This window comes from Tarenaya hassleriana, unplaced genomic scaffold (assembly GCF_000463585.1).
Source record: "Tarenaya hassleriana unplaced genomic scaffold, ASM46358v1 Cleome2, whole genome shotgun sequence".
Taxonomy (NCBI): Eukaryota; Viridiplantae; Streptophyta; class Magnoliopsida; order Brassicales; family Cleomaceae; genus Tarenaya; species Tarenaya hassleriana.
In genome coordinates, this window is record NW_010965372.1 from 4,441,074 (window position 1) to 4,468,533 (window position 27,460).

General features: G+C 36.9%; 4 protein-coding genes across 6 annotated transcripts; 2 read left to right on the forward strand and 2 right to left on the reverse strand.

Annotated features, from left to right (window-relative positions):
- Window positions 1–4,582: 4,582 nt before the first annotated feature.
- Window positions 4,583–8,551, forward strand: LOC104812224 (5'-nucleotidase SurE). Its single transcript, XM_010539266.2, has 10 exons — window positions 4,583–5,151; window positions 5,345–5,439; window positions 5,732–5,799; window positions 5,886–5,929; window positions 6,103–6,180; window positions 6,261–6,414; window positions 7,308–7,460; window positions 7,580–7,687; window positions 7,832–7,897; window positions 8,061–8,551. Exons 1-10 carry the CDS (start codon window positions 4,838–4,840, stop codon window positions 8,157–8,159), a joined length of 1,179 nt encoding a protein of 392 aa, XP_010537568.1. The 5' UTR covers window positions 4,583–4,837; the 3' UTR covers window positions 8,160–8,551.
- Window positions 8,552–8,892: 341 nt separating this feature from the next.
- LOC104812226 (serine/threonine protein phosphatase 2A 57 kDa regulatory subunit B' theta isoform-like) lies at window positions 8,893–12,769 on the reverse strand. 2 transcript variants are annotated; one of them, XR_771569.2, is made up of 4 exons: window positions 11,476–12,769; window positions 10,473–10,973; window positions 9,766–9,837; window positions 9,418–9,507 (listed from the first exon to the last, which is right to left on the reverse strand). XR_771569.2 is itself a non-coding variant. In XM_010539267.2 (3 exons), the coding sequence occupies exons 1-3, from the start codon at window positions 12,154–12,156 to the stop codon at window positions 9,202–9,204; spliced, it is 1,488 nt and encodes a 495-aa protein (XP_010537569.1). In that variant the 5' UTR covers window positions 12,157–12,764; the 3' UTR covers window positions 8,893–9,201. The 2 variants fall into 2 exon arrangements, 1 of the variants encoding a protein (XP_010537569.1); XM_010539267.2 differs by lacking the exon at window positions 9,766–9,837 and having other exon boundaries at window positions 8,893–9,507; window positions 11,476–12,764.
- Window positions 12,770–13,029: 260 nt separating this feature from the next.
- Window positions 13,030–15,638, reverse strand: LOC104812227 (putative disease resistance protein At4g11170). The gene is made up of 2 exons (XM_010539268.1): window positions 15,024–15,638; window positions 13,030–14,143 (listed from the first exon to the last, which is right to left on the reverse strand). The coding sequence occupies exons 1-2, from the start codon at window positions 15,476–15,478 to the stop codon at window positions 13,372–13,374; spliced, it is 1,227 nt and encodes a 408-aa protein (XP_010537570.1). The 5' UTR covers window positions 15,479–15,638; the 3' UTR covers window positions 13,030–13,371.
- Window positions 15,639–16,930: 1,292 nt separating this feature from the next.
- LOC104812228 (disease resistance protein RML1A-like) lies at window positions 16,931–27,253 on the forward strand. 2 transcript variants are annotated; one of them, XM_010539271.2, is made up of 5 exons: window positions 16,931–17,561; window positions 23,404–24,502; window positions 24,958–25,251; window positions 25,346–26,503; window positions 26,567–27,253. In XM_010539271.2, exons 1-5 carry the CDS (start codon window positions 17,002–17,004, stop codon window positions 27,002–27,004), a joined length of 3,549 nt encoding a protein of 1,182 aa, XP_010537573.1. In that variant the 5' UTR covers window positions 16,931–17,001; the 3' UTR covers window positions 27,005–27,253. The 2 variants fall into 2 exon arrangements, with proteins under 2 accessions (XP_010537573.1, XP_010537571.1); XM_010539269.2 differs by having other exon boundaries at window positions 25,346–27,253.
- The last annotated feature ends 207 nt before the right edge of the window (window positions 27,254–27,460 follow it).

Below are 27,460 nucleotides of genomic sequence, written 5' to 3' on the forward strand. Positions count from 1 at the left end.
GGGCTGGCTCACCACGAGCCCGGTCTGTGATGGGCTGGCTCGTTTGACCCGTTTTTTTCTGGGCTCAATTATTCTCAGCCCAACTCAGAAGAATATGGGTTGGCTCGCGAGCCAACCCGCGGGCCAGAACCCATTTTACACCCCTACTGTATAGTTTGACTCAAACTATACCGTATTCGATATAAGAATTATTCAGAATATAAAATATTTAATACGAGCGACGACATTTGAACAATATAGATTTTTTTAGTATAACCTTAGAAATTTACGTGTAAGACGATGGCCTTCATTGTTTATCAAAAAATAAATAAATTATGAAGGATCGTCACAAAATATTTCTAAGAGAATTATAAAAAAAAATCCATTACCGTTGAAAAATGCAATTTAAATTTTCTGGGAAACTGTATTGAGAGAGTGGCGAAAACTTGACTTAGCGAAAGATCTATGAATTTTCTAATTTCTAGAATATCTTCTAGATTGTCTCCGAATTTTTAAATGAAAGAAATTTATCGGGACATGATGATTTATTACAGAAATATGATGCCATATTTATTATAGATAATATCTAGTAGATGACATTTTATTTATAAGTAAATTCTATATGTTTAAATATGTTGATAATATAAACGAAAAAAAATATCGAGCGAATCTTGTGATGATGTAATAAGAGTCTTGTTTCGATTCATCAAGCTGTGGTTTAATATTGTATTAAGACAAAATCATTTCCTAATAAATCCACAAACATTCTGGGCAGCCAATCAAAGCTTTGGTCGGACTACAAAATGGCAGTCAAGAGTTCTGTTGAATTCAAACAGCTGTTACTTTGAATGCTTCTTTTTTTTTCGGACGTTAATTGAGTTCCAAAGTATCGGGGTTTGACGGATTCAGTCCCGTGAACGTGAACGTGAACGCGCTACCGAGTTCCGACCATTTGAAGCTGAGTTTTCGTTCATGAATTTGTTATGGGAGAAGACGAAATATTTAGGGATGACCATTTCCATTTGATTCGATTGGCTCGTACCAAATACTTCCCAATCAAATTTGATATGAAAATCGAATTGATTCTAAATCTATATTTTTAACCAAATAAAAAAAAATAAACCGAGAAAACTAAAAGTTTATATAAAAAATAAATGTTTTAAAAAAAACTCAGAACAGAATGGACTGGTCTTTCATATATTTGGAGCACAAATGTTGTAGTTCTCCGAATTTTTAATGTTAATATATCATAAAAAATCAATATTTAAATTTATTTCCATTTCTCCGTCGTCTATGACGACACAAGAATAAAAAATAATGGGGTACGCGAATAAAATGCGAAAGTATTGCGATTATAATGTTTTAATAACATGCTATTGAATTCACGAGTTTGTTATATAAAAAAAAAAAGCAAAAAACAAAAAAGACAGAAAAAAAAATTGGATGGAGTCAGAGCTTCTAGGGCCAGGTTGAGTCATAACCCAATCGATACTCCATAACCAAAGTCAATACCATTTTCGATTTCATAAGGAAAGAGTCAACGTGCTTTTGTATGTATGTATTTATATTTTTTTTCGAAGAGGGTCGGTCCATTTAATTGTATGTACTGAATCAATGGAGTCGTAGGTCAACCTTCTTAATGAAGAAGTACTGATTACTGAAGCAGCATTTAATTTAATTTCATTTAATTAGGTGGTCCTCAACCTTATTACGTGAAACTCAAAAATAAAATCGACGCTGTTCGGTGTGATTACGTTTAAGCTCGATTATTTCGGTTTTAAAAATTATCAGTATTCGGTTTTATATAATAAATTTTGTTATATTCGTATTTGATTTATCTTGACAAAAAATTATTTTTAAATTTGAATTTTTTTTTATATTGGATTTCGACGTGGTTCAAGCTTGATTTGTTTCTATGTTGGAATTAATTTTTATATCGGATTTATTTATAGTTATATATGTATTTAATTCGTATGTCCGAATTGGCCCAGTTTGGGCCGTTTCTGCGTGAAATGGGCCTCGGGGCCACTCCTAGGTTTGGTCCACCATTAACTTTAGGATTCTCTGTGGGGAAAAAAACTATTTTTTTTATGCATTCATAGTACTTGGTTTTGAATTTTGAAAATATCAAAAATTAAAATTGTATTAAAGTTGCAAAACCGGATAAGAATCGAACCAACAAAATAAAATAAAATAAAAGGCAAAGGACAGAAAAAGTGAAAAAGAAACGAAAAGAAAAGATAAAAAGTTTGAAGTTTGAACTATTCTTTTTTTTTATTTATTTAAATATATTGTGGCAAATTGTACATGCTGGCGGCGAATGGATAAAGCAGAAAAAAATTATATGAATATGACAGCGTAGAAGATTCGGTGCGTTTTATAAGAAATATATATGTATATATAGCAACTAAATCAATTTAAGATTATATATTTTAATTTATGAATTTCTCATGTAAATATCGAATCCCATATAATGTTTAGTTTATGTATATTAACAGTTTCATACAAAACTATAAAATATTGAAAATAACAAATATATTTTTCAAATAAGGCGTGGAATCATTTTGCTAATCTGTACAATAATATCAAATAGTTGTTTGATATTAATTATAATCTATTACTTTTGATATATTAAATCAGAATTTTTATTAAAATATACTATTAAAAAGTATTCTAAAAAATAATAACAATTACATTTAATCAGAATCAAATTTAATTCCGTTTTGATTTTGATAAATGCAATTTAAATATAAAATGCCCATTTTAGGGTTTACATTGAAAAACAAAACAAAAAATCTTTTTTTTTTTTGGTAAGTTCTTTGTCAATATCTAATAATCCTAGTTACTATAATCTTTTCATAGATAAGCATTGTTGTCATATAACTGGCAGGGGTTTCACACTCTTTTTTATTTTTTATTTATCATAGGTTTAGATATAATAACATAATATATATATTTACAAAGATATACCGTATAATAGGTACAAATTGATATATTATAAATATAAGATATTAGCCGAAATTATGGAGCGATAGATCAGTATTTTCAGGCAGACGTGTCGAGTTCAACCCCAAGAACCCATCGACGTGACAATCACATCATTTGGTTATACAAAATAAGGACCATTGTAAGTTATAATAATAATAATTATAACAGTAATAATCATAATAACAATAATAATAATAATATAAAATCGTCGTAAACAACTCCATTATCATCATGATTTTTCCTCTTCTTCTATCCTTTCGTTGACTATTATCTCTCCAAATCTATAGAATCGTTCGTGGTGGTTAAATTCTAAAATTACGTTGTTAACCATTAGCAATGTGGAAATAATTATATTATTTTGTTTATAAATATTGAAACGATGAGCTTATTTTTGGTAAAAAAAAAATTACCTTACCAATCGTTCATCTATTTTTTAGACCAACTAATATATAATTTTTTTTTTAATTTTATATACCATTTAATTAATCTAGTTTTAAATAGATTAAGGTAGTCACATATAGTTTGCCCACAACTCCAAACCAACTTCTTTGATTAGCGCACATAATTAGTGATGAATTAGACTAAACCAAGATTTTTATTTTAATTTATTTCTCCCTATATGCTAATTAATACAATGAGGTAATTTTAGTATAAAAAAATTAAACCAATTAAAAAATGTTAGGTTTACAAATTTATTGAATCGTGGAGATACGGAGGAACATTGCCAGAATTAGCAGTTTTCACTCGACATGGCAGTATAACGTTGTCGGTTAATATTATTTTTATATAATACTAAATATATACATATGTAATAATTTTTCTGGTGACATCCGGGAACTATATAATTATTAGTTGTGGACCAGAAGACATAATTAATCCCATAATAAATAATTTAACCACATTGTCCAAATAATGACGTTGAATAGGAATGATACATGGATTACTGAAATTATATATATATATATATCGCCTAAAGGCTAAAACCTATTGTATTAGGAATATGTAATTTAAGTTAAATTCGAACATAATCCAAATAAAAAAAAATACTAAAATATGAATTTTAAAATCTATTTTATCGCAAGATGAATTTAAATTTTTTTATATATTAATTTTTGAACTATACATTATCATACATTAAAAACTGTAATGTGCCATAAACAATGTTGAAGAGCAAAGGGACAGGAGAGTAAATTCAGTATAATGCAGTAATTAATAGATGAGGACGACAAGAAAATTCATAACTATTAATCATGTAATTGTAATTATAAAATTATAAAATATTGTACTAACAATTTTTTTTAATTGTTAACAATATATTATCGTTAATTACTTGTTTACTGCAGTTAATAATAGTTTACGATGAAATACAAACATGATTACTTTCTAGAAACATGTTAATAGGATAAAGTAAAGAAACACACAGATAATCATGTATATATATACAAAATATTCAAAGCATCATTCGTCTTTATTCTTAATTTCAAATCAGTTAATTTTAAAATTAATACGAAAATAAAATATTTTGCCGATTTTTCTGGGAAATTTTCTGAGGAAGAAAATGGCGCGTCACTGTTCCTCTCTCTCAATCTAACGGCAATTGTTACAGTTCACAAGTAATCTCTCCCTCAAGCTTTCTCTCTCTACCAATAAAAGCATCTCTCTCTCTCTCTCTCTCTCTCTCTCCCCCCGTGAGACGCGCTCTCTCTCTCTCTCGTCAAAATTTCTCCACTTTTTCATGATTTCATCTGCTCCATCTCCCTAGGGTTTTGATTTCGATTCTTCCCAACAGACCCACAACGAAATCATCATCGCCATCCTCTTCATTGTCACCGTTTCTTCCTTTTCTCACTTTCTCCCTTTTTTGTCTACCATGACCACGACCTCCGTGAAGAACAATGGATTGCCTGCGGGTCTCGTCTCGAATCTCCAGGAAGTGCTCTTGAAGAGACGAGGAGGCAACGGGGAAGGTGGAGAAGCCGATGGATCAGCTGCGGAGACTTTGTCTATCTCCGACGCTGCCGAGACGCCTCCCGTTGCGGCGACGGCCGAGGAGGAGATCGGTGACTCGAAACCCATTGTCTTAGTCACCAACGGCGATGGGATTGATTCCCCTGGCCTCGTCTCTCTCGTCGAGGCTCTGGTTCGGGAAGGGCTTTACAGTGTCCATGTTTGCGCTCCTCAAACGTGCGATTTCTCTTTCTTATTTATCGGGATTTCTATCTGGGTTGTTTACATCCCTTCAATTTTCGCATGGATTCGGCTAAATTTGATGTCTTGATTGGTTCAGTCACATGTTTATGCCTCGTTTTGGTACATTTGTTTTGTCGAAATTCAGAAATTTTTGGTGACAGAAGGCCCTGTGGAATGGAATTTGCAGGGACAAATCAGCTTCTGGTCATTCCATGACTCCAGGAGAAACCATTGCTGTGAGTTCTGCACATATTGAAGGTGCCACAGCCTTTGAAGTTTCAGGTATGCTCATATATGATGGTTATTGCAAAATTTCTGATATGTAGTTGTTGGGACAGGCTTAACGTAAAAGTTGGAGTCTTTTTTCTAGTTCTGGGAAAACTCTGCGCATGCTTCATGTTTTTGTCGTCAGCTTCATGCCTTAATTCAGGAAATTATAAATGTGACTTGGCACATTGGTGATTAGATGTCTTCCCTTCCGGCACAAATGTGAAAACGTTGCGAGGATTTGTGGTATGTTTTTTTATGAGTTGCCTTCGATAGTAATGACTTGGAAATCATTATTGTGGCTCAGGGACTCCTGTGGACTGCATCTCTTTAGCATTATCTGGAGCGCTCTTCTCCTGGTCAAATCCAATACTGGTTAGCATTTGTGTTATCTCAAAATTAGATTGATCAGGACTCTTGTATGTCTTTTCTTGCAACTTTGTTTATGTTTGTTTTTCCAGGTGATTAGTGGAATTAATCGGGGATCAAGCTGCGGGCATAACATGTAAGCATTTCATGTCGCACTGGCATCATTTGGCTCCTCAATGTTGTTTAGTTGATGGGTCTGCCTTTTCGGATATTGTCTGAAGACGTATCTGGTTATTTCTGTCTTAGCTTCTCAAGTTGATCCTATCAGTTTGCAGTCTATTTCTTTTTTCTGATCTGAGAATCCTTCAGGTTCTATTCAGGTGTAGTTGCTGGAGCTAGGGAGGCTTTGATTTCTGGTGTACCCTCTATCTCAATATCGTTGAATTGGTGAGCATATTGTGAGAATGATATTTTGCTTCATCATTACATATTTGTAATTCTTGGCCTTAATTTTTTTTTAATTATAGGAAGAAAGATGAAAGCCAAGAAAGTGACTTTAAGGATGCTGTCGGTGTCTGTTTACCGCTGATCAATGCAACTATCAGAGACATCAAGAAGGGGATTTTCCCCAAAGACTGCTCTCTGAACATAGAGATTCCAACATCTCCCGCAACAAACAAGGTATGTGTTCTAGCAAGAATACTTGTGAGAAGAAAAGTATCCTGAGTTTTGTGGCTTGCTTCTGATAGATAGTTCTAGCTGTCAACATAGCTGTGAGAAATAAAATATGCCAATGTAGACTTGGGTATATCAATATGCAGATAAGGTTGCCATTTACTGTCTTTTTCTTGCTCTTATGTTGAAATTGAAGTGAGACCTTCAACTTTTGTCTTCTGTGGAAGTTGAAATAGTTCAAGATTTGATACCACTTCAGTGCAGTATGATGGTCTTGTATTTGCTAGTTTTATTGTTGTTTTCTCTGTTTGACAGACAATTACTTCCTGGGTTTTCCCTGTCAACTTATACCTTCACATCAAAACTCCTTGGCCTTAGGTTGAACTAGATGCTGTTAGGTTGGTCATGTTCGCAGTACGAGTCTGTGTGCTTCATCTTATGGTTGGACTGTTTGAAAACATGATGTGGTGTCTAGTCTTCTCTGATATCTAATTTCATGCCCTTTTATGTCAACACTGGTTGTGACCCTAAAAGTTTTGTTGTCCAGTTGTCTTCGTCTTTTCTAGCCTAAACATGGTTTTGGCAGATTAGCCTTGTCATTTTTGTTCACACTTTCTTTTATTATATTCAAAGTAATATGCCGCACTAATTCTGTAGCTCCATTGCAAGTATCTAAAGGTTTATCATTGATCTGAGACTTGAAATTCATTCTAGTATGTATCTGAAGATCCCCTGCCTATGGAACAATGGAAAGTGTTAGGTAGGCTTCAGTGAGAGGAAAAGAAGAACAGAGAACAATGTTCAACAGTACAAGGCTTTCTAATTTGCATAGGTCGCCTATTAGGAGATCATTATGCTGCCTTGCCGAGTTGAGTTTCTTTCCATGCATATTTGAGCAGGGTTTTAAAGTAACGAAACAAAGCATGTGGAGGCGCAATCCGACTTGGCAAGCTGTTTCAGCACATCGCCACCCGGGTGCTGGGAATTTCATGTCCAACCAACAAAGCTTAGGACTTCAACTCGCCCAGCTTAGCAGAGATGCTTCTGCCGCTGTAAGTTAATTCAGATGGTTTCTGCCTCACATTTGTGGGGTTTATAATAAGTTGTTACTTTGCAGAATGTGTATGATTAGCAAATTAGAAATTAAGATTAAGTTGTCTGGCTATATCAGGGGGCGGCTCGTCGTTTGGCCACACAGAGGAAGAGTATTGTGGAGGTTGAATCAGTTGGGGTTGCCGGGAAGGGTGATAACCGTGTGAAAAAGTACTTCCGACTCGAGGTAAAAAAGAAAACTTTTTAGCTGATTTTGTCGGCCGTTCAAGGTTCTGTCTAAGTTCATTTATTCTGGTATTGGAGTCTCCAATATGACGATAATTAAGATTTTCTCATGGTTTATGATAATCTTGTACATTTATTCATGCAGTTTCTGGCTAAGGAACAAGAAGATATGGAGGATGATTTGGATTTGAAGGCACTTGAAGATGGATTTGTAAGTTGGCATCAGCAGTAGAATATCTCCTTCATGTCGTCATTGTTTAAAATAACCTCTACAGCATACAGAACTCGGTCTCCATCTTTTTCTTTCCCCTAATGAGTCTTAAGTAGTTCATTCCCCGAACTACTCTAATTCTCAACCCCTTTTGGTGTGACAGGTTTCGGTAACTCCGCTATCTCTTCTTCCACAAAAGGAATCAGAAATTCAAGCAGTGACATCAGAATGGATCTCAAATGTGCTCAACGCTGATCAATGAGAAAGGCCGGAGCTTAAATTATCGCCGTGCCAAAAACAGGTCAAATCTAGCCTTGGAAAGTTTGGTTTTTTTAATCGGTTTTCAGTGAATGTTCGGTTTATTTATGCTTTGTTTGTTCTTCTTCCCAAATCTGTGTGTGGGATATTAATATTAGTTTGTTGTTTTGTTGGTTTGTTCTTGTTGTTGTTGTGGTGGTGAGTCTGTGTATGTAAAACTGGGGAAAATGGCTCAGGGTCCAAATTTTAGTACCCCAGCCGTTCTTCCTTCGTTCCATATTATCTTTCCGTAGGCAACGCCCCTTCACAAACCTCTTCTTGCGTGGTTGAGGCTTTTGATTTTAACATTTGTGGTTTGTGTTGTTGCATTTGTTCATCAATAGAAGCTTTCTGATAGTGATCTCTCTGTCTCTCCCTCTCCCTCTCCCTCTCCCTCTCTCTCTCTTCTCTCACTTCAAGCATCAAATGACAAAACCCATAGTCAGTATAACCAAGACTGAGGTTTGAGAAGCTTTTGGGCAAACCTTACATTGGCCCAGTTTTCATTATCATATTATTTAAAGTCGAGAACAATCATTGGGGTTCTCTCGCAAGTGATCATGTAATGTAGTGTTTTATTTGTGCAAATGAGGGATATAGTGTGTGAACATACAAAATGTCACGGCAAGAATGAAGACATTTTTACAGTCCGGACATCCCATCAGACATGAAACACAGATTGCGATTGAGGCCAAATCTTGTCAGCAATTTTGCAGGTGATCAAATAGAGATTAAATGACAGTCCTGAAGAATAAACAGATCAAACATCCTTGCGAAACCATTTACAAGCTTAACGGAGAAGAATACTGAAACAAAAATACCAAAAAATAAAAATAAAAATAAAAATGAAAGGAAAATGGATCTTACATATTTCATTCCAAGACGATGGATGGATGACCAGATACAGCCACAGACATTCTCAAAGCCCCAAATGGTATCCGAAGTTTCAGGAAAATCCCCAAACCCGATCAAATAAAACCAGACCTGAAAGTTCTCTACAGCTAACCTCATGAAGCCTTGTGTGCCCCGAATTCTTCCACGCGTTTCCATGTGGCTTCACGTCTTGCTTCTGTTTCAGCTTCTTTGGATTCGTCTTCCTCGAACTTGGCAAGGCATTCCTTGAATAAATCAGGGTCGAGATCGTGGAACATCTTCCTTACGTTCTGCGTCAAGCTACGGACGGCCTGATTCCAATGATTCCTAGCGTTTCTCTCCAGCGCTGGTAACAGAATCGGGAGAATGACCTTCCGGTTTTGCATTATCAGATTCTCAATGTGATCGTTGTTCCATAAGAACAAGGCTCTTTCTGCAACCTGCAAAACCATACACATGCAAATAAGGTGTCAGTTATTAAGCCTACATTACCCAACTTGGTTCGTATGATATCAGCAAAAAATAACATGTCAACAACCTACACATACACATAGTCACCTTTATAAATATGTATATAGCTACTACTTGGTCTTAAGGATTAGCCCATCAGGAAGGGCAGGTTGGTACATAAAGCGTCTCCATTGGGCGGGGTCTAGGGAAGGGTTCCACCACAAGGGTGTATTGCAGGCAAACCTTACCTTGTAGAAATATTCTGCAAGAGGCCGCTTCGAGGACTCGAACCCGTGATCTCTAGGTTACAACGGCAACACCTTAACCGGTGAACCAAGATAAAAGCATTCTTAATGTTCATCAAACCAAATAACGTAAGCTACATGCGGAAAATAGTAAAGATACGGTAATTCAAGACGAGCAACGTGTTCCCCAGAATCTCCTCTGTATTCTGAACCCAGATGCTCAAATGCAAATGGTAGCCGCAGAAATTTAAGGGAAAAATTTCGCCATTTTCGTCACCTGTTAGCCTATAGATACTGGCATTATCCTATCATGTATTGATTTAGCTAACAAAAAAATCCAAGAACCAGAGTTTTGCTATGGGAAGTCTATATCAAGCATCATCCAGAACTGACTACAAGAAAGAATCTACATTTTCCTATGCAGCACAGTAATTCTGGCATTATCCTATCCAGTTGTACCATCTAAACACACCCCTAACCAAGATTAAGCTTCCCCTGATATACACTTAGTTTCCTAGTCAGATTAGGCTATGAGGATTTTCCAAGAACCAAGTGATCAATATTATCCACAGGCTATGAGCATTGATAAACAGACGACAAAAAAAAAATTGTGCAGTAAGAAGGAAATGTAAATTTGGAACGTCAAAGCCTAGGCAATGACACAAATTTGGAAAGCTTTGATTTCAAGAAGGAAAGAGAGTAACTTTTACCTGGAAGTGCAAACTGTTCAAACAGCGAGCTATTTGGCGAAACAGTGGTACCATGCACCTTTGAAAGTCGGGCGGCTGAGTTGCTTCTAATACTTCCTCCAACTCATTCAGGAACATGACTTCCTTGGAACTATTCGTCACTGGCCAATATTTCAACAATCCCCTTATAACCGTGTCAGCAAGTTTGCAATCCTTTTCCACAAACTGTGTAATACAATAAGACAACTGCTGATGGTACGTTGCCAAGCATTTCGGTTTGTGGAGAGGTATTAAGGCACGGACAAGAAACAGTTTGTGCTCTTCCTTCAACGGTAGAGCAAAGCCGTTGATGATGCTTCCCAGAATTTCAAGAAATTCAGCAATCCCATTATGTTTCTCAGTCTCGAAGATTAACCGGTAGAAGATGTTGTTTATCGATTTCCTGATGAATGAGCGATGAACCATGAACTTTCCGTAGATACGATGGAGAATGGTTTTCAGGCAATCTCTTTCCCTTGGATCCTCTGAGTCGAATAAATCCAACAACAACAGGATAAAAATTGATCTACATATCTCTTGGCCAACTTAGTGTCTGAGATAACAAATCTTAAGAAAAGCTCATACACAAGTTGCAAATGAGGCCATGCAGGATCCATGGAGGGCTCTTCCTCCTCCAAATCAAGTCCATCGATAACTTTGTTTTCACGAGGCTAAGGATTTAGGGTTCTGAATATGTTAGCGGAAACCATTTTAATGACCTCTTGGATAACATTTTCACTGAACTTCCCACTGTCAGAAGTCACATAATCCACCAGCTCCAACAATGTCTGCTTCTTAATCTCCTTTTCCTTGATACTCTTTGTTGGGTCAGTAAAATCAAACACTACAGAGCACAAGTACAACTTTCTTATGAATAAGCTCTGCTTTTCAGCATTTGGAACATCTTTAAAACTCGGCATGGCTTCATAAGGGGTGAAAGCACTGTTCGAACTGGCCTTTATGTTCCTATCTTTTCCCTTGGATCTTCCGAATCGAAAAGATCCAGCAACCGAAGAATAAAAGATTGATCCACATATCTCTTGGCCAACTTAATATCTGTTTCTGGCGAGGTAATGAACCTCAAGAAAACCTCATACACAAGATGCAAGTGAGGCCATGCAGGATCCATGGAAGGCTCTTCCTCCTCCAGATCAAGGGCGTCGATAACTTTGTTTTCACGTGGTTGAGGATTTAGGGTTCTGAATACGTTGGCAGAGATCATTTTAACAACTTCCTGGGTAACATTTTCGCTGAACTTCCCGTTGGCAGAAGTCACATAGTCCACCAGCTCCAGCAAAGTCTGCTTCTTGATATCCTTTTCCTTGATGTTCTTTGTCGGGTCGGTGAAATCGAACACTACACAGCACAACTGAACCTTTCTTATGAACAAGCTCTGCTTTTCTGCATTCGGAACATCTTTGAAACTCGGCAATGCTTCATACGGGGTGAAAACACTATTTGCAATGGCCTTTAGATTCCCGTCTTTAAACCTGGTATCGGGATCAGATTTGACGGCCGGAGTGTTCTTTGTATGTGAATTGACTGATCTCCCAGTGCCCTGATAGGCGCTTTTCGAAGTAGAGGCAGTGGTTTGGGGTGAAGAATGACCATGACGATCATTTTTGGAATGTTTTTTGGGAAGCTTGCTTAGAATCTGTTTCCACATAGTTCATAAATAACCCGAAACACCCTCAAAACAAGGATTCAGATTCTCAAATCATCTCCTACAATTCCTAGAGCATTGAAAAACCATGGAAATTCTAATATTCATCATCATACCAGATCAAGTCAAATCACGAACCTGAAAATCGAGACAAATCCCTAACTTTGCCCAATTAGAACAGCAAATCACTTTGGTCTTCCTCGTTCATGCCCCTCGGTTCGAAACCCAGAGAAGCTAACGCCTCTCCGACAAAACCCCGATGAACAAAATTCGAACTTTCGGCGATTTCCAATTCTGAGAAATCATACAAAGTGGAGAGCAAAGACAAACAATCATGAAACGAAGACCACCTCGCACATTAATCGCCCCAAAACATGAAACCGGAAACAAAACGAGAATCGCCGAGGAAACAAAGGGAATCGCTCGTCGTCGGAGAAAGGAAAACAATAATCGCCCGGAGGAAATGAAGGTCAACAAGAGAGAAAGAAGCCCAGATGAGGAAGAGGATGACAATGGTGATGATGATAAACGATGTACTCAAGGAAATACATTCAAGCGCTTCAGACCTCGTTGTTGTTTGTTGACTAAGATATTTTCCCCCCCGTGCCCGTACTGACGAGAGAACAGAAAAAAAAACTCACACATTCAGATTAATCTTTGTTCGTCCATAGGGATAAAAAATTAGCCTCGAACATTATTCCATTAGGGTTTGAATCGCCAATTTGAGATTCATGGTATATGGGTAACCAAAAATTATTACAACATACTACTATAGAATTTTTTTTTTACCGTGAAACATTTTTCTACCGTGGCATACATATACATATTATAAACATTGGAGAAGATGACTTGAGAGTGAGAAGATGAAGATTTGAATTGATAAACATGGCTAAATTCTGTGAAATAAGCAAAAGTAAAACGTACAGACCTTGGGATCATCCTTAAACCATGACAACATGAATGCGTTTACGTAAAAGTGAATACATTTTAATGTCCATTAATGCGTCGTCGGGCGATGAAGTTGTCCAAACTGGTTGGCATACAGAATTACATAGTAGAACCAAGTGTTTGAGGCCGAAATCAAGCGGTGGATACGAATCAAAGCTAACGTATCACTTTCTTAAAGTAAAACCGGTGTACGTTAATTAATTTCATTCATCTGGGTTTACCGGATGTTGTCCAAGTGTAGTGACCCATCTGTCAATATCTTGATGTTGTTTAATTTGCTGCGAGTTCGTCCAACGCTCTTTCCCATTCATCTTCTCCTCTGCCACGCAAATACGAGCCGAGCATTTTAAGGGCCAAAGGGACGCGGCCGGAAAGCTGGACCGCACGGATTGAGAGCCATCCCGAATGAAGTGAAGGACCATCTTCTTTCGGATTGAAAGCGGATTGACAAAAGACTTGAAAAGCTTCGTTGAATCTTAAACACTCTACTTCGTAGAGAAGGTTTACCCCGCAGGCAAGTAGCAAACCCTTGTCCTGCGTGGTTACGATGACTCTACTCCCCGGACCAAACCCATTGATATCCTTCACGGCATCCTTCAACTGCTCGGTTTCATCAACACTGTCCAGAACCAGCAGGATTTTCCGGTGACCGAGCCTTGCCTTTGTCATCACATCAGAGCCTCTCTCAAGAGTTTTTGACATGAACTCTTCCACTAAACGATGAGATGAACCGCTTTCTTTATGCATCTTGTCGACATTTTTCATGAAAAAATGATCTTGAAACCGATCTGAGATCTTGTCATAAACGTATCTTGCAAGAGTCGTTTTGCCAACTCCTCCTACTCCCCAGATGCCAATTATGCGAATATCTGTGTTACCAGATCCAAGAGCCAACAGTTGATTCATCGCTTCAAAGTGACGTTCCATCCCCACGAGGGTATGAATGACGCTTGATTCTGTGGCACTTGCGGTTTCTGTATTTTTTAATTGAGAATAAATTCGAGAGGTAATAGCGTCGACCAACGCTGAATCATCCCCCCTCCTATCACCAAAAGAAATGTGAGATCGGAGAAATGACATATCATTAATCTAAAACACCTAGCAATTTACAAATCTTGCCCAAACCGGCTAGATCAATCGGTAGGTATAGTGATCTTAACAAAAAAAAAAAGATCAAGGTCTAATAGTTTTTATTTCGAGTTTTTGATTTTAATTTGCCGTTTTTGAATTTTGAATTTTGGTTTTTGATTTTTGTAAATCCAAGAAAATAGACTTTGAATGATAAGAGTTTTCCAGATTTTGAAATGTAACAACTAAAATAAAATCCAATTGAGATTTTGTATATTTGTTTTCCCGGAAAACCAAAAATTCAAGTAAAAATCATAAATCCATTATGTTTTATTCTCATGTTTTAAAAAACTATAAAAATAAAAAAAAAATTCAAAACAAAAACTGTCACTATTCATAACACGGGATTTTTTAGTTTTTAGTTGATTTTTTTTATTAAACTGATTTTTCCAAATTTTCTAAAAATTTTACAAAAACTTGATTACATTATTTTTGTTTAGGGATGTTAAAACCCCCAAAATCCTCTTCCATTCAAGACCTAAATATTTATTCTGACTCGTTTTCTTTTGTTATTTGTATGATTTTCTTTAAGTTATCAGGATATCTTATTCCTATTTTGATTCAAGTCTCAATTATCCACCCATATTTTTTTCGAAATCCCATAATTTCCAAATTAAAACATATTTAGATATGTTTATTTAAAATAAATAACCGCGTAATCTACCAAAATTATTTAAAATAAATCACAAACACACACACATGTATATATATATATAATATTTGTGTGGCAATAGTAAAATTGTTCACTTGCAAAAGATTTATACAGGTTAAAAAGAAGAGAGAAAAAGACTCACCAAAATCCAAAAGGACCACCGAATTGGAGTTCGGAGATTCTTTTGAGAGCTTCATCCCAATTGGGAACCTTCTCCACCATTTCTGAACGTCTTTCCAAGAAGTCCGCCGACCATTCAAACCTAAAGGGATCAACTCCGCAGAAAGCGGGAAACACCTCCAGCTCCCTTCTCTCGTGAAGCTCCAATATCATTTGGAGCTCCTCCATGCAGCATCTCGAAAAAGCGTAGTTCTCAGATAAAACCACGACAGCGAATCTCGATTCTGCAATAGCTTCTCTGATTTTGTCAAAAAATTGATCCCCTTCTTCGAGCTCTCGGTCGTCTATGAAAGTGACGATTCCACTGTCGATGAGGGCTTTGTGCAGATGACTGACAAAGGTTCTGCGAGTGTCTGGTCCATAGAAGCTGAGGAAGACGTCGTACTTCTTCGGATAAGGTGAAGACGACGACGCCATTGGTCTGCTCAACGAGAGCTGATTATGGAGTTTGAAACTAGAGAATTATGTAAGACCAATAATAAGCTAGAAACCGTCCCGGGTTTTCTTTCTTTTTTTTTTTTTTTGGTTAACTGTAAATTTTATAAACTGAAAAAGTAATGTACATCAGTGGTTTATCAAAAAAAAAAAAAAAAGAGGGTAAAGCCCATGTGTTTACATCAAAACCGTCCCGGATTGTTATCAAAGCCAATGGTTTGTTGTAAGACGTGAATTTGTTTTTTATTCTAACGTCAAGTGGACATAATTTGGTTAGATAATGGCCTGATAAATTTGACTTCGTCGCATATATGAACATGTCTTACGCCATAAACAAAGTGGGGGTATGTGTCCCATCACCCCATTTGTTTCCAAAAAAAAAAAAGAATAAAAAAATAACATGTTCATACGTAAACGAAGATGGGGAAGAAGACCGCCTGTTATTCCGCTAATTTTGCGGAATCATTGTCGGCTACTTTTCTTTTTCTTCGGGTCGACGACCAAGTCTTCCCATGTGATGTATTACATGTTTCAATATAAAATAGATATTGCAATTTGGATGGTTGTTTTTTTAATTATTTTTTATGGAAGATATTGCCAATGCCATATCTTTTTTCCTTTTGATTGAAATGGATTTGTCTAAAATATTATGAATTTAAAAAAAATCTAATTCTTTATTTCACTCCTTTTAAGAAAAGGGTATTCTTCATCACAGTGGATTGTTCTTTTATTCTTAAAATATTTTTTATGTAACAATTATTAAATTAAAATCGTCTTGATTTGTTTTATTTTAAAAGTGTTACTTCGTTGACTTTTATAATTGGTAGAGAGAAAATAACATTTTGCGGATACATCTTAAAATAATGTCCTGATACCTATATTCTACGAGTCTTAACACGTATTGTTTATTTATATATTTTTTTCTAACAAAGACTTCGTCCTCTATCCAAATCAAAAGAACAGTAATCGAGAATATTTAATAAACTCCTACAAGGCTACAACAAGTAGCGATTTCTGATGAAAATGATGATATATGGAATCGTAAACAGGTTCATGCATGCCTACAAAGTCAAAAGTTCTCTTTTCCCCGTGACAATTAAGCAGTAGCAGGAAAAGTCGTAAGGGGGTACATTTAATTTTATCGTATACTAACAAATATCATTTTATAATGAGAGCATTTATTAAATTTAGTTAAAATAATATAAATTTTATGAAGAAAATATTGTTTTTCAATCAAACAAATGGGGCATGTGCCCCCATTCATACCAATCTGAGTCCGCCTATGCCATTACGTATATATGAATAAACAAGTTAATAACAAAGTACGCCCAAGTTGTTGTCGGGAGCTGTTGATTTAGATGTAAAAAAAAAGAAGAAGTAAACTCTGTATTTATACACTTCTACATAGACGCACTCCTTTATATATGTGATAAAATTCACATCTGTTACAACACGCAAGTGTGCAATCACAACAATACATTGGCTCTGATAACAATTATAACATCATGTCAGTTCGGAGACGGTTTCTTGCTTATTGGTCTTCCATAATTCACTGTTTCAAACTCCATAACCCTCCCTCGCTGAACACACCAACGGTGTCGTCGCCTTCACCTCGTCCGAAGAAGTACGACGTCTTCCTCAGCTTCCGAGGAACGGACACTCGCAGAACCATTGTCAGTCATCTGCACAAAGCCCTCGTCGACAGTGGGATCCTCACTTTCAAAGATGACCAAGAGCTCGAAGAAGGGGATCCGATTTTCTACAAAATCATAGAAGCTATTGCAGAATCGAGACTCGCTATCGTGGTTTTGTCCAAGGACTACGCCTCTTCGAGATCCTGCCTGGAAGAGCTCCAAATGATAATGGAGCTTCATGGGGAAGATGAACTGAAGGTGCTTCCCATTTTCTACGAAGTTGATCCCTCTGTCGTGAGACACCAAACAGGTAGTTACGCGGTTTCATTGAAGCACTTTGAAAGACGTTCAACAATGGCGGACAAGCTTCCCCAGTGGAGAGAAGCTCTCCACGGAATCGCCAATCTCAAAGGAATTGAATCTACAGCTTGGTGAGTTGTGTTTTTTTTTTTTTATTTCTAGAAATTATTAGGAAGTGAGCAATTTTAATAACGGGAAATTCTAAACATAAGAAATAAGTAATGGAAATATGACTAATACTACATTGTCAATGTGATGATGAAATGGATTTAAATATACAATTTAGTTTTTTCTATTTAACTTCTAAATCATGTTCTAATAACAAGAATATATAAATCCAATTTAAATAGAACACACATTAATATTTAATTTTTTTTCAAACTAAAATTATTCGTATTTTCCAATATTCCTAAAAACTCAAACGTTGAACGATTTTCAAATTTTAACTTAAATTCTCCCATACTTCATAAGATCTAAACAAAATCTCTAAAACAGTTATACACTACCATTGGAATCGACTATATCTTTAGCCGTTGGAAAAAGAAAAGAAAACAATCGAATGACGGCGATGTAAAAATGCAACTACACAGAATTAGAATCATTCTTTTGTAAAATTATAGTCAAACACCCGACCATACCGATGACAAAACTATATATGATAGGATATAGACTATGATAACCTAAACTTGGCTAGCTCAATCGGTGAAATGGAGATGCAAAAAATCTGTCTCATCCCGAATTCGAACCTCAAGTTTAGGAAGAGAACTATTGTGATACCCGTAACCTCGTATACAGTGTACAGACGGTGCCACATGGACAAATATAATGTCACGAAAATACGAAATCCAAAATCATTTTTTCAAAATAGAGTAAACAGCAGAAGTATTTCAAATGATAATTAGTATCGCAAAATAACACATGTTCGAGTAGAGCAGCAGAAGTATTACACACGATAATTAGTATCGCAAAATAACACATGTTCGAGTAGTAATAATACAACCGTACAAAGCCGGGAATACAAATCCCGTAGTCCAAAATACAATCCCGTACATGATACTACATCTCTCAGATCGTCGTCGTCCGGGTGTTTTAGTCGTACTCCTCGTGGTCTGGAAAAAGATAAAACCACGAAGGCTAAGCACAAATAGTCCGAGTAGAACCCAGTAATCTTGTTCTCTGCGAGAAAAGTGACTCACAATCAACATGAAACAATATCAAATATGCATCATCACATCACATCAGTCACAATTATATCAATCACAATTATACCCGTATGACGTCGCATCATAAGGTTAACCATAAAGCCCTAGTCATGTCGGCATGACTAGGAGCGCCTCACACGTCCGCCACTCTCGTGACGTTAGCTGCTGCGTCACATGACTATATGCGCCTCATGCACGTGTTATATCTCGTGACTACCAATGTCAAGTCAATCACATAACGGAATACAATCACACCCATATGGAGTCCACCATAAGGTTAGCCATCAACCCTAGTCAAGTCAGCATGACTAGGAGCACCTCCACACCCATCACTTCGCGTGACTTTGTCAGTCGCATCACACGCAATATCACAATCACACCCATATGAAGTCCACCATAGGGTTTAGCCATGAACCCTAGTCAAGTCGGCATGACTAGGGGCGTCTCATACGCCTGTCACCTCACGTGATGTTGGTCGTCGCGTCGCACGTGACTATATCACAAACACAATCATGCTCGACTCGCATCGCACGAGTGAGCTACAAACATGACATAAAACACACATTATCCCCCACTACAATCATGCATATCACGATATTTGGTCTTCCACCGACCTATCGGTCAACGCCATACAATGTTATCCAATTTAACAAACACACAACGAGTCTCTCGAAAGTTGAATCGCATATCTCACCATGCGTGGTAACTCGAAAACTTGTTGAAGAATGAGTTTCTGTACCCTGGACCGGTCGGTCCAAGATGACGTTGGCCTTCATTTCGTCCGTTCTATTTCAGTCCGTTGGGGTGGATCATTCGGGCTGAAAATCAGCCCATTCGGACTAGAACCGTCAGTCCGTTCCGACTGGGACTTCCAGTTCGTTCGGGTTGGAGAGTCAGTCTGTTCGGACTGGGGTTCCGCACTTCATCTTCTTCGCGAAAGTATCTTTCTGGTCCGACTTTGTTTGATCATTTTTCACTCATTTCTCCACCAAATTATGTACAGTTTGTTGTAAATATTCATTGAAATATCCTATATCTAATCTAAGTAGCAAACCATCGAAATAACACAATAACACGGCGAAAACGAGTTCACACAAATCCAACTTAAGCCACTCACCTCTGTTTCGGTTTAGATCTAGTTTGGTCGAGTTTGTGGCCGTTCTCCGAGCTCTTTCTCGTCGAAAACTTCTTCTAGATACGCTAGGGTATCCTTTCCTTGCTTTCTCGAGCCTCCTTTCTCCCCCTTTCTTCCCTTTTCTCTCCCTCGCTCTCTCTTTCTCCTCTTTCTCCTCTTTCCTTTGTTTCTGCACTTTTCAACAATAATGGTTGAAGTGAAGGATTGAAAGGAGTCTATCTAGCTCGCGTGAGGGAGGTCTAGTGGGCTCAAGCCTAGACTAAAAGTCGAGCCTACAATGCCCTCGTATGATTAGGCGGCAATGGAACCTCGGTGGATCCCGAGTGCAGAGGACAGGTGGCCAGAAAGGTGTAACTTGCATAAGTTGCACTCGGTCGTCAGTCTATTCGGACTGTCTTTCTGGTTCATTCGGATTGTCTTTCTGGTCTGTTCGAACTTACTTCAAAGTCCCTTCGGACTAACTTCCTAGTTTGTTCGGACTGACAATTGCATAGTCTATTTTCGGTTGCTCTGTTCTCACTCGTTTCTTAATCAAATTACGTTTTTGCGATTTCAGTTTCTCCTCAATTTTCGTTCATTCATATCTCTCTCGTTTCTCAATCAAATCGAGAGTCGTTTGTTTCTAGATCTTCATTTAAATATCTTCTTTTAAATCCAAACAACAAATCATTGAGATATCACGATTACAAGATGAAAACAAGAGTACATAGAGGCGACTCATATTAATTCTCTATCTTTTTAGTTTTCCTTTATCTTTTCTTTTTTCCCGAAAGTAATTTAAATAATTCATTCGAGAATCGGGGTATTACAGTTATAATCCAAATTTCATACCGGTCTCGGGATTAGTTTGGGTCTTGGTCTAGAATACCCGATTAGCTAAAAAGGATGGACTATGATAAACATCTTTGTTGATTTTTTTTCAACGATTTAGGAGAGTTACGAGATAAAATAAATCAAAACTAAAAAGAAAAATAAAAAATAAAAAAAATAAATGAGATGGAAAAATATCATTTATCACCTCTTATTATTGGGACATTAATAGTCACACCTTTATACATATTTTCATTACTTGTATGTATCTCACTAATACTACTCTACACTCTAACAGTGATAACGTAGATCTAGGTATAAAAATAATGTTCAAGTAATAAAAATCTAAACATATCAAATACCACAAAGATACGAATCAATTGTAGTACAATGGTCGAGTACAAAGAATAATTAACACTAAGAATAAAACTCGACTAAAAATCAAATTAGAAAATATAGATAAAGTGTGTAAATATCATAAACAAAGACAATAAATAAACTAAATAAAATCAGATAGATAAACCATCGCAGCTATGGGATCGCATTAACGCACATGTATTATTTCAAAGGATGAAAATGTTATGAATATCGAACTCTAATTGGAGGTCGCAAGTTCTGATATTGGATTTGGCTCTTTTATGTTCTGAATCCACTATCCAATAATTCAACTCATCAATCATTCAACCTAATAGATTAAAATATCAGATATATAAAGATCACTATCATAGTTCCTAAATCAATTAATCTATCTTTCAATAGTCTTAATCAATTCATTTGATGAATTCGTTTCGAATCTAATTCTAACTTTTATTGTAAATTACAAGCTAAGATCAATCAATCAATTGACCGGATAAAAAACAATGAACCCAATTCAATCAAACTGACGAGTCTCGATAACATAGTCTTAGAAAATAAAAATAAAACAAAATCCCTACGAGGCTAAATCCTAGCAGCAGTGAAACAACTATTCACTACCCATACTAGCAAACGAGTTCAAATCAATAAAAAGAAACATAAGTACATATAAAGAAGTAACTCGCAACGATCTCTCGATGACGGTTTCTTCAATCTCTTCTTCCGAAAAATTCCATCATGCTTATCTCTCGAGTTCTCTGACTTTTGATGTGATCTCTCCATGATTTATGAAGCTCAAGACATCCTTTATTTATTGGCTCGACGACTAGGTTTCTTCTCTTTTTGAAAACAAAATTTTAAAAGCAAAATAGAAATTTTTCCGCTATGCAACACGGCCGTATCGAATGCAACATAGTCCGTATCAATTCTCTGAATAAAATTTTAGTTTTTGAACAACTCAACATGGGCTAGGTCGAATGCAATACGATCTGTGCAAATTTACTGAGCTAAACTTTATCGAATACAGCACGGACATGACACGATCGTGTCGATTCTTCGACTCAAATATGCTCGAAAGATTTGTTCACAACTTTTTGTTCCAATGCTGGATTTGTATGATCTTGATATCTATCGTAGATGTCGAAAAAGCTTTTCAATTATGTAGAGAACACATGATTTGGACTTGTAGAATGAAAGTGATTGGATTTGCAAGATTTGACATTTTAGACTTTATATTTTTGAACAACTTCAAATATTTCCATTCTGTCCATGATGTTTCATAATTCATAATTTTCACTATTTTCACTCTGTTTTATGCATAAATATCCGTTTTTAACATCAAGAGATACAACCAAGCAATACCGGTACCAAATTGTTCTAGAATGGCTATAAATGTGCAAAACAAAGTAAAATGCACTAGACATCCTATATCACCAAAACACATACTATCAAACACTACTATAAAACCTCGTTTGATACTCGATCATAAATTTTTTTCATATCGATAAATATCATATACAAATCTTTCTTCATCTAATTTTTTCATTAAGTTACGAATAAAAAAGATTATTTTCAATATAGAATTTTTGGATATAAAACCAAATTGGTTTACGGAAACAGACGTGTAAAAAAGGGCGGGTCGGACACATTTCGAGGCGTGTTTGATTAGGACCTTGATTTTTTTGGATCGGATCGGTCTGCACATTTATTATTTGGGTTTATGATCGGTGGCTTGTAACTTGACTCTATAAGGTTTGGGTCATGTTTTGGATTTTTTCTATTTAGTAAAAAAAATATTATATATAATAATAATGAGTTATTTAACATTGTTTTTTAAAAATCAACAATAACAAATTTTTTATCGGCATTAACTATAATTAAAAAATTTTAAATTTAAAAAAATACCATGTAACCTTTAAAATTTATCTAATATTTTTAATATATATATATATATATATAATATAAAAGAGATATTCAATACAATAAAAAAGTATAGAAAGAACATTGATATAAAACTTAAAAATCAAAGTTAAACTCAAAAAATATTTATATATATCAAACCAAAATCTAATCAAACATTCAATAATATATATAAATGATTTAAAAATAATAATATATAATTTTACATACATTAATCAAACTATTTTGAAATATAAATATATATGTATATGAAACATACAGATAAAAGTTTTTTTAATATGATGTAAAATTATAAATCTAATAATCTAATATTTTTTCGGATCAATGGTAGGATGAGTTTCAAACCGAATTCGATTCGGATTTGAATTTTTTCGGGTCGAGTCGCCCACCCATTTATTTATGGATCCTGTATTATTAGGTCCAAACACTTAATTTTTAGAGCGGACTCGAGCTGAACTTCGGGTTTGGGGATTTTATTTACACCTCTGCCAAAATTTATGAGACATGTTTGATGTTACCACTTGAAACTTACTAATAGAGCTCTGCATGCAGTGTAACTGATGCGGCGTTGATTGAAAAAATAGTTGGAGAATACATCCCAAGGGAGTATGGTCGGGGCATTAAGGAAGTAGATTTGACCGATATAGTTGGAATAGAAGCTCGCATTGAAAGGATAAGTCCTGAGTTGGCCATCGACTCTGAGGATGAGGTTCGAATAATTGGGATTTGGGGTATGGGAGGGATTGGCAAAACTACCCTTGCAAACTGTCTATATAGCCGATATGCGCGTCAGTTTCCGGCTTATTGTTTCATGAAAGACATTTTGAAGATGTCTAAAGGTCCCCCGTGTTTATTACCAAGAACGTTTCTTTCTTACATCCTCCGTGGGGAGAATACACAATTGGTCGGCCGGGAACTTGCCCAATTGACGAAGCGCAGGCTTCAAAACCTAAAAGCTTTTATCGTCCTCGATGGCGTGGATAACGTGGAGCAGTTACTTGCCATCGCAGAAGAACGTAGCTGGTTTTGTCCAGGGAGCCGAATAATCATCACTACACGAGACAAGTCCCTTCTCCAGTCCTATGGAGTGGATCACATATATGAAGTCAAGTGCTTGGATGATGAAGATGCGCTAAAGATGTTCAAACATATTGCTTTCGAAGGGGGTCGTCGTCCTTCTGATGGTTATGAACAGTTGTCAATCCGTGTTGTTTCTCTTGTTCAAGGTCTCCCTTCTGCTCTTAGAATTTTCGGGCACCGTCTGCGTAGGAAGTCTGCAAAGGAATGGGAAAGGGAATTGGGGACACTCGAAGAAGCTCCTCACCCGGATATCTTCGAGATCTTGAAGGTTAGCTATCAAGGCTTGGGTGAACGAGATAGGATTGCTTTCCTTCACGTTGCATGTCTTTTCAATGGAGACCTTGCCTGGCTTGTGGCCGCCCTTCTCGATGAAACATATCATGGCTCAGGTATCAGAGCTTTAGAGGAGAAGTCGCTGATCGACATATCGAATGATGGATGTATATCCATGCATGCTTTGGTGGAACAAGCGGGAAGAGAGATCGTGCGTGAGGAGTCCCGGGGCAGGCCTTGGAAACAAAGAGTTTTGTGGGATCCTCTAGAAGTTTGGGACGTACTGGCACACACCAAAGTAAGCCTACGTAAACGTTTCTTATATAACTTTTTCTTTCTTTCTTACAGAACATAGATGTCTTCTTGTAGAAAGGGATCGCACTGTTTAGCATTTGCCTTATATCGAACAATCCGGAAAAAAAAAACTCAAAAAGAATACAAGAAGAACTTAGAGATTTATATTAACACTCTTTTTTATTTATTTGATTTTGCTTGATTACACAGAAGAAGAGGAGATGAGTTCCATGGTTACAATGTTAAAAATTTTAGATTTTTTTATAATTTTTTATTATAATTATCTAGATTTTTCTATTAAAAAAATAGATATCATTCTTATAAAAACTTTTAAAAATTGGATCAAAATTATTCTTGGTTTAGTTTATTGAATCAATGATCAATCCAAAATCATTTTGGTCCAAAAAATTAAGTTTAATTTTAATACTTCTTATCCCGACGGGTTTTTTTTTTTTTCAGGGCACAGATCAAATTGAAGGCTTGGCACTGAATATTTGTATGATGTCTTGTCAACAGCTGTGTATGGAAAAGACTGCTTTTAACCCGATGTATAATCTCAAATTCCTCAAGTTCTACAGGCGCGAGGGCAATTTGAAGATCGTTCCGACAATGCGTTATTTTCCCCGTACGCTTAGGCTGCTACATTGGGATGCATATCCTGTGTTCAACCTGTATGCTTTGCCTTATCTACCCTTTCTCATTGAACTCAACCTGCGTTACAGCAATCTCACATGCTTCTGGGGTGCGAAGCCGGTAGGCTATTTTACAAAAATTGAATATGGTTTGATATAGAACCTTGTAATGTTTTCACATAAATTCAATTCCCCTCTCTTTTTGTTGTATTCAGGGACTTACGAATTTACTGAGGCTGGATGTGTCGGGGTCTAAAGATCTGGAACGACTTCCAGATCTTTCAGATGCCGCTAAACTCAAGGTGTTGCTAACGAAAGGCTGCACGAGACTACAACTGCCGCCAAAGTCCATCAGTGACTTACCTACTACTCTGACAGAACTCGATCTCTCCAACTGCGATAGACTTCGCGATCTGGAGATCAATGTAAGTGCACTGGCTGCCTCTGAAGAACACAACAGGCGGATTACATTGAAGTTTCCAAATTCAGCACGGGAACTCAAGTATCTTGGGCGTGTATCCATCGATGGAAACATTGATATTACGTTACCCCCGCAACTTCAAGGAAAGGCAGATCACCTCTCCTATCATACTGACCAACATATCCTTCATAAATTCACGGATCTTAAACTGCTAACATGTGACCGCGGACAAGATTTTCACAAGTTTTCATCTCTAACCATCATGAGGTTCAACTACCACGGGGTACATGTTCCCTTCGAGTGTAATAGCTTTTCAACATTCCCCTTCTTGAGAGAGTTGAATCTGATCAACGTGCATATCAACGACCTTCCGGACAACATCGGGAAGTTGCCATTCCTAGAGAAACTGAATCTAACTGGAAATGATTTCAAGAAACTGCCGGAAAGCATGACAAACCTTACCAAGCTGAAACGACTCGTGCTTTGTAACTGCCGCAACCTTAGATCGCTTCCAGAACTATCTCGGTTGGACACTCTCACACTTTCCGACTGTACAAACCTCGAAGAACTGATGAATCAAGAGGAACACTGTTTGCTTGAGCTCGGACTTGAGAACTGCATGATGGTTCGATCATTATCAGATCAGCTTAGTCGTTTTACCAATTTAACGCAGCTAGATCTCAGCAGACATGGTTTTGAGACATTGCCTGGAAGCATCAGGGAGTTTTCCACATTGTCGACTCTGTATCTCAGTAATTGCCAGGGACTGAAATCAGTAGCCGACCTCCCGTTGAGCCTCAAGCATCTCTATGCACATGGCTGCGAGTCCCTGGAAACCGTTTCCCTATCCCCGGGTCATTCCATAACGCACCTTGATTTGAGCCGTTGCTTCCGCTTGAAGCAACATGAACTCCTGATCGCACAGTTTCTAACGAACCGACTAAATGAAGAGGTAAAAACTTTCAGTTCTCATCCAATTTATCATAACGAATTCACTTTCCGTTTTCTTTTACAGGCATCACCAATGTTTGCTTGCTTACCGGGAACTTCAGTGCCTGAATTCTTCGAAGATCAAGAAACCGAGAGATCCATAACAGTTAGCTTACCCGAGATTTCCTCTGCCTCTGCAGTAATGGGTTTTTCTGCTTGTGTCATGCTTGCTTGCGAGAATGTCGCCTTCCGTTGTTCATCGTCTTCTTATGACTGGACCTGGAAAGATGATTGCGTTCGAGTGAACCTCAAACCAGATTTCTTTACTTTGCCTGAGAGAATCCCGAGGAATGAAGAAGGGGTCGAGACATCAGATCATCACCTGTTTATCTTCCATGTCACAAGAAGCATAACCGAAGATCTTGACGATGAGTTCAGTTTCGAATCCAATCTTCAGTATCCAGAAGAGTTACCGCATCCATCCGGAAAGATAGAATCTTGCGGAGTTCGCCTAACTTTTTGAAGATGACGACAATTGACAGTGTGAACTGTTGGATGTTGGATGGTGGCTCAAGGTGACTGAGGGAGACAAAATCGACGACGACGACAGGCGGTGCCGCCGGCGACGAACGATACCGACGAAAAGGATCTGTCAGGGAGAGAGAGAAAGAACGTGTTTTTTTTTAGATTGGCTTCATATGAATCTTTTAATTTGGGGATTTTATTGGTTTTGAGTTTTTTTAATCACTCTATCGATTTCAAGGCGGTTTAATTCCATCGAAATTTTAATTATTTAAACGGATTTGATGATGTGACGTATGACTATGTCACCGTTTTTTTTTCCGGATTATGTTGATCATTTAACGTTGCCAATAGATGTTGATTTATTTGAAAAAGCTTAATGAGTTTATGTATTTATATGAGATTTTTAAAATTCCTATGCATTTAATTGGAAATTTTTTTTTTATAAAAGTTGGGG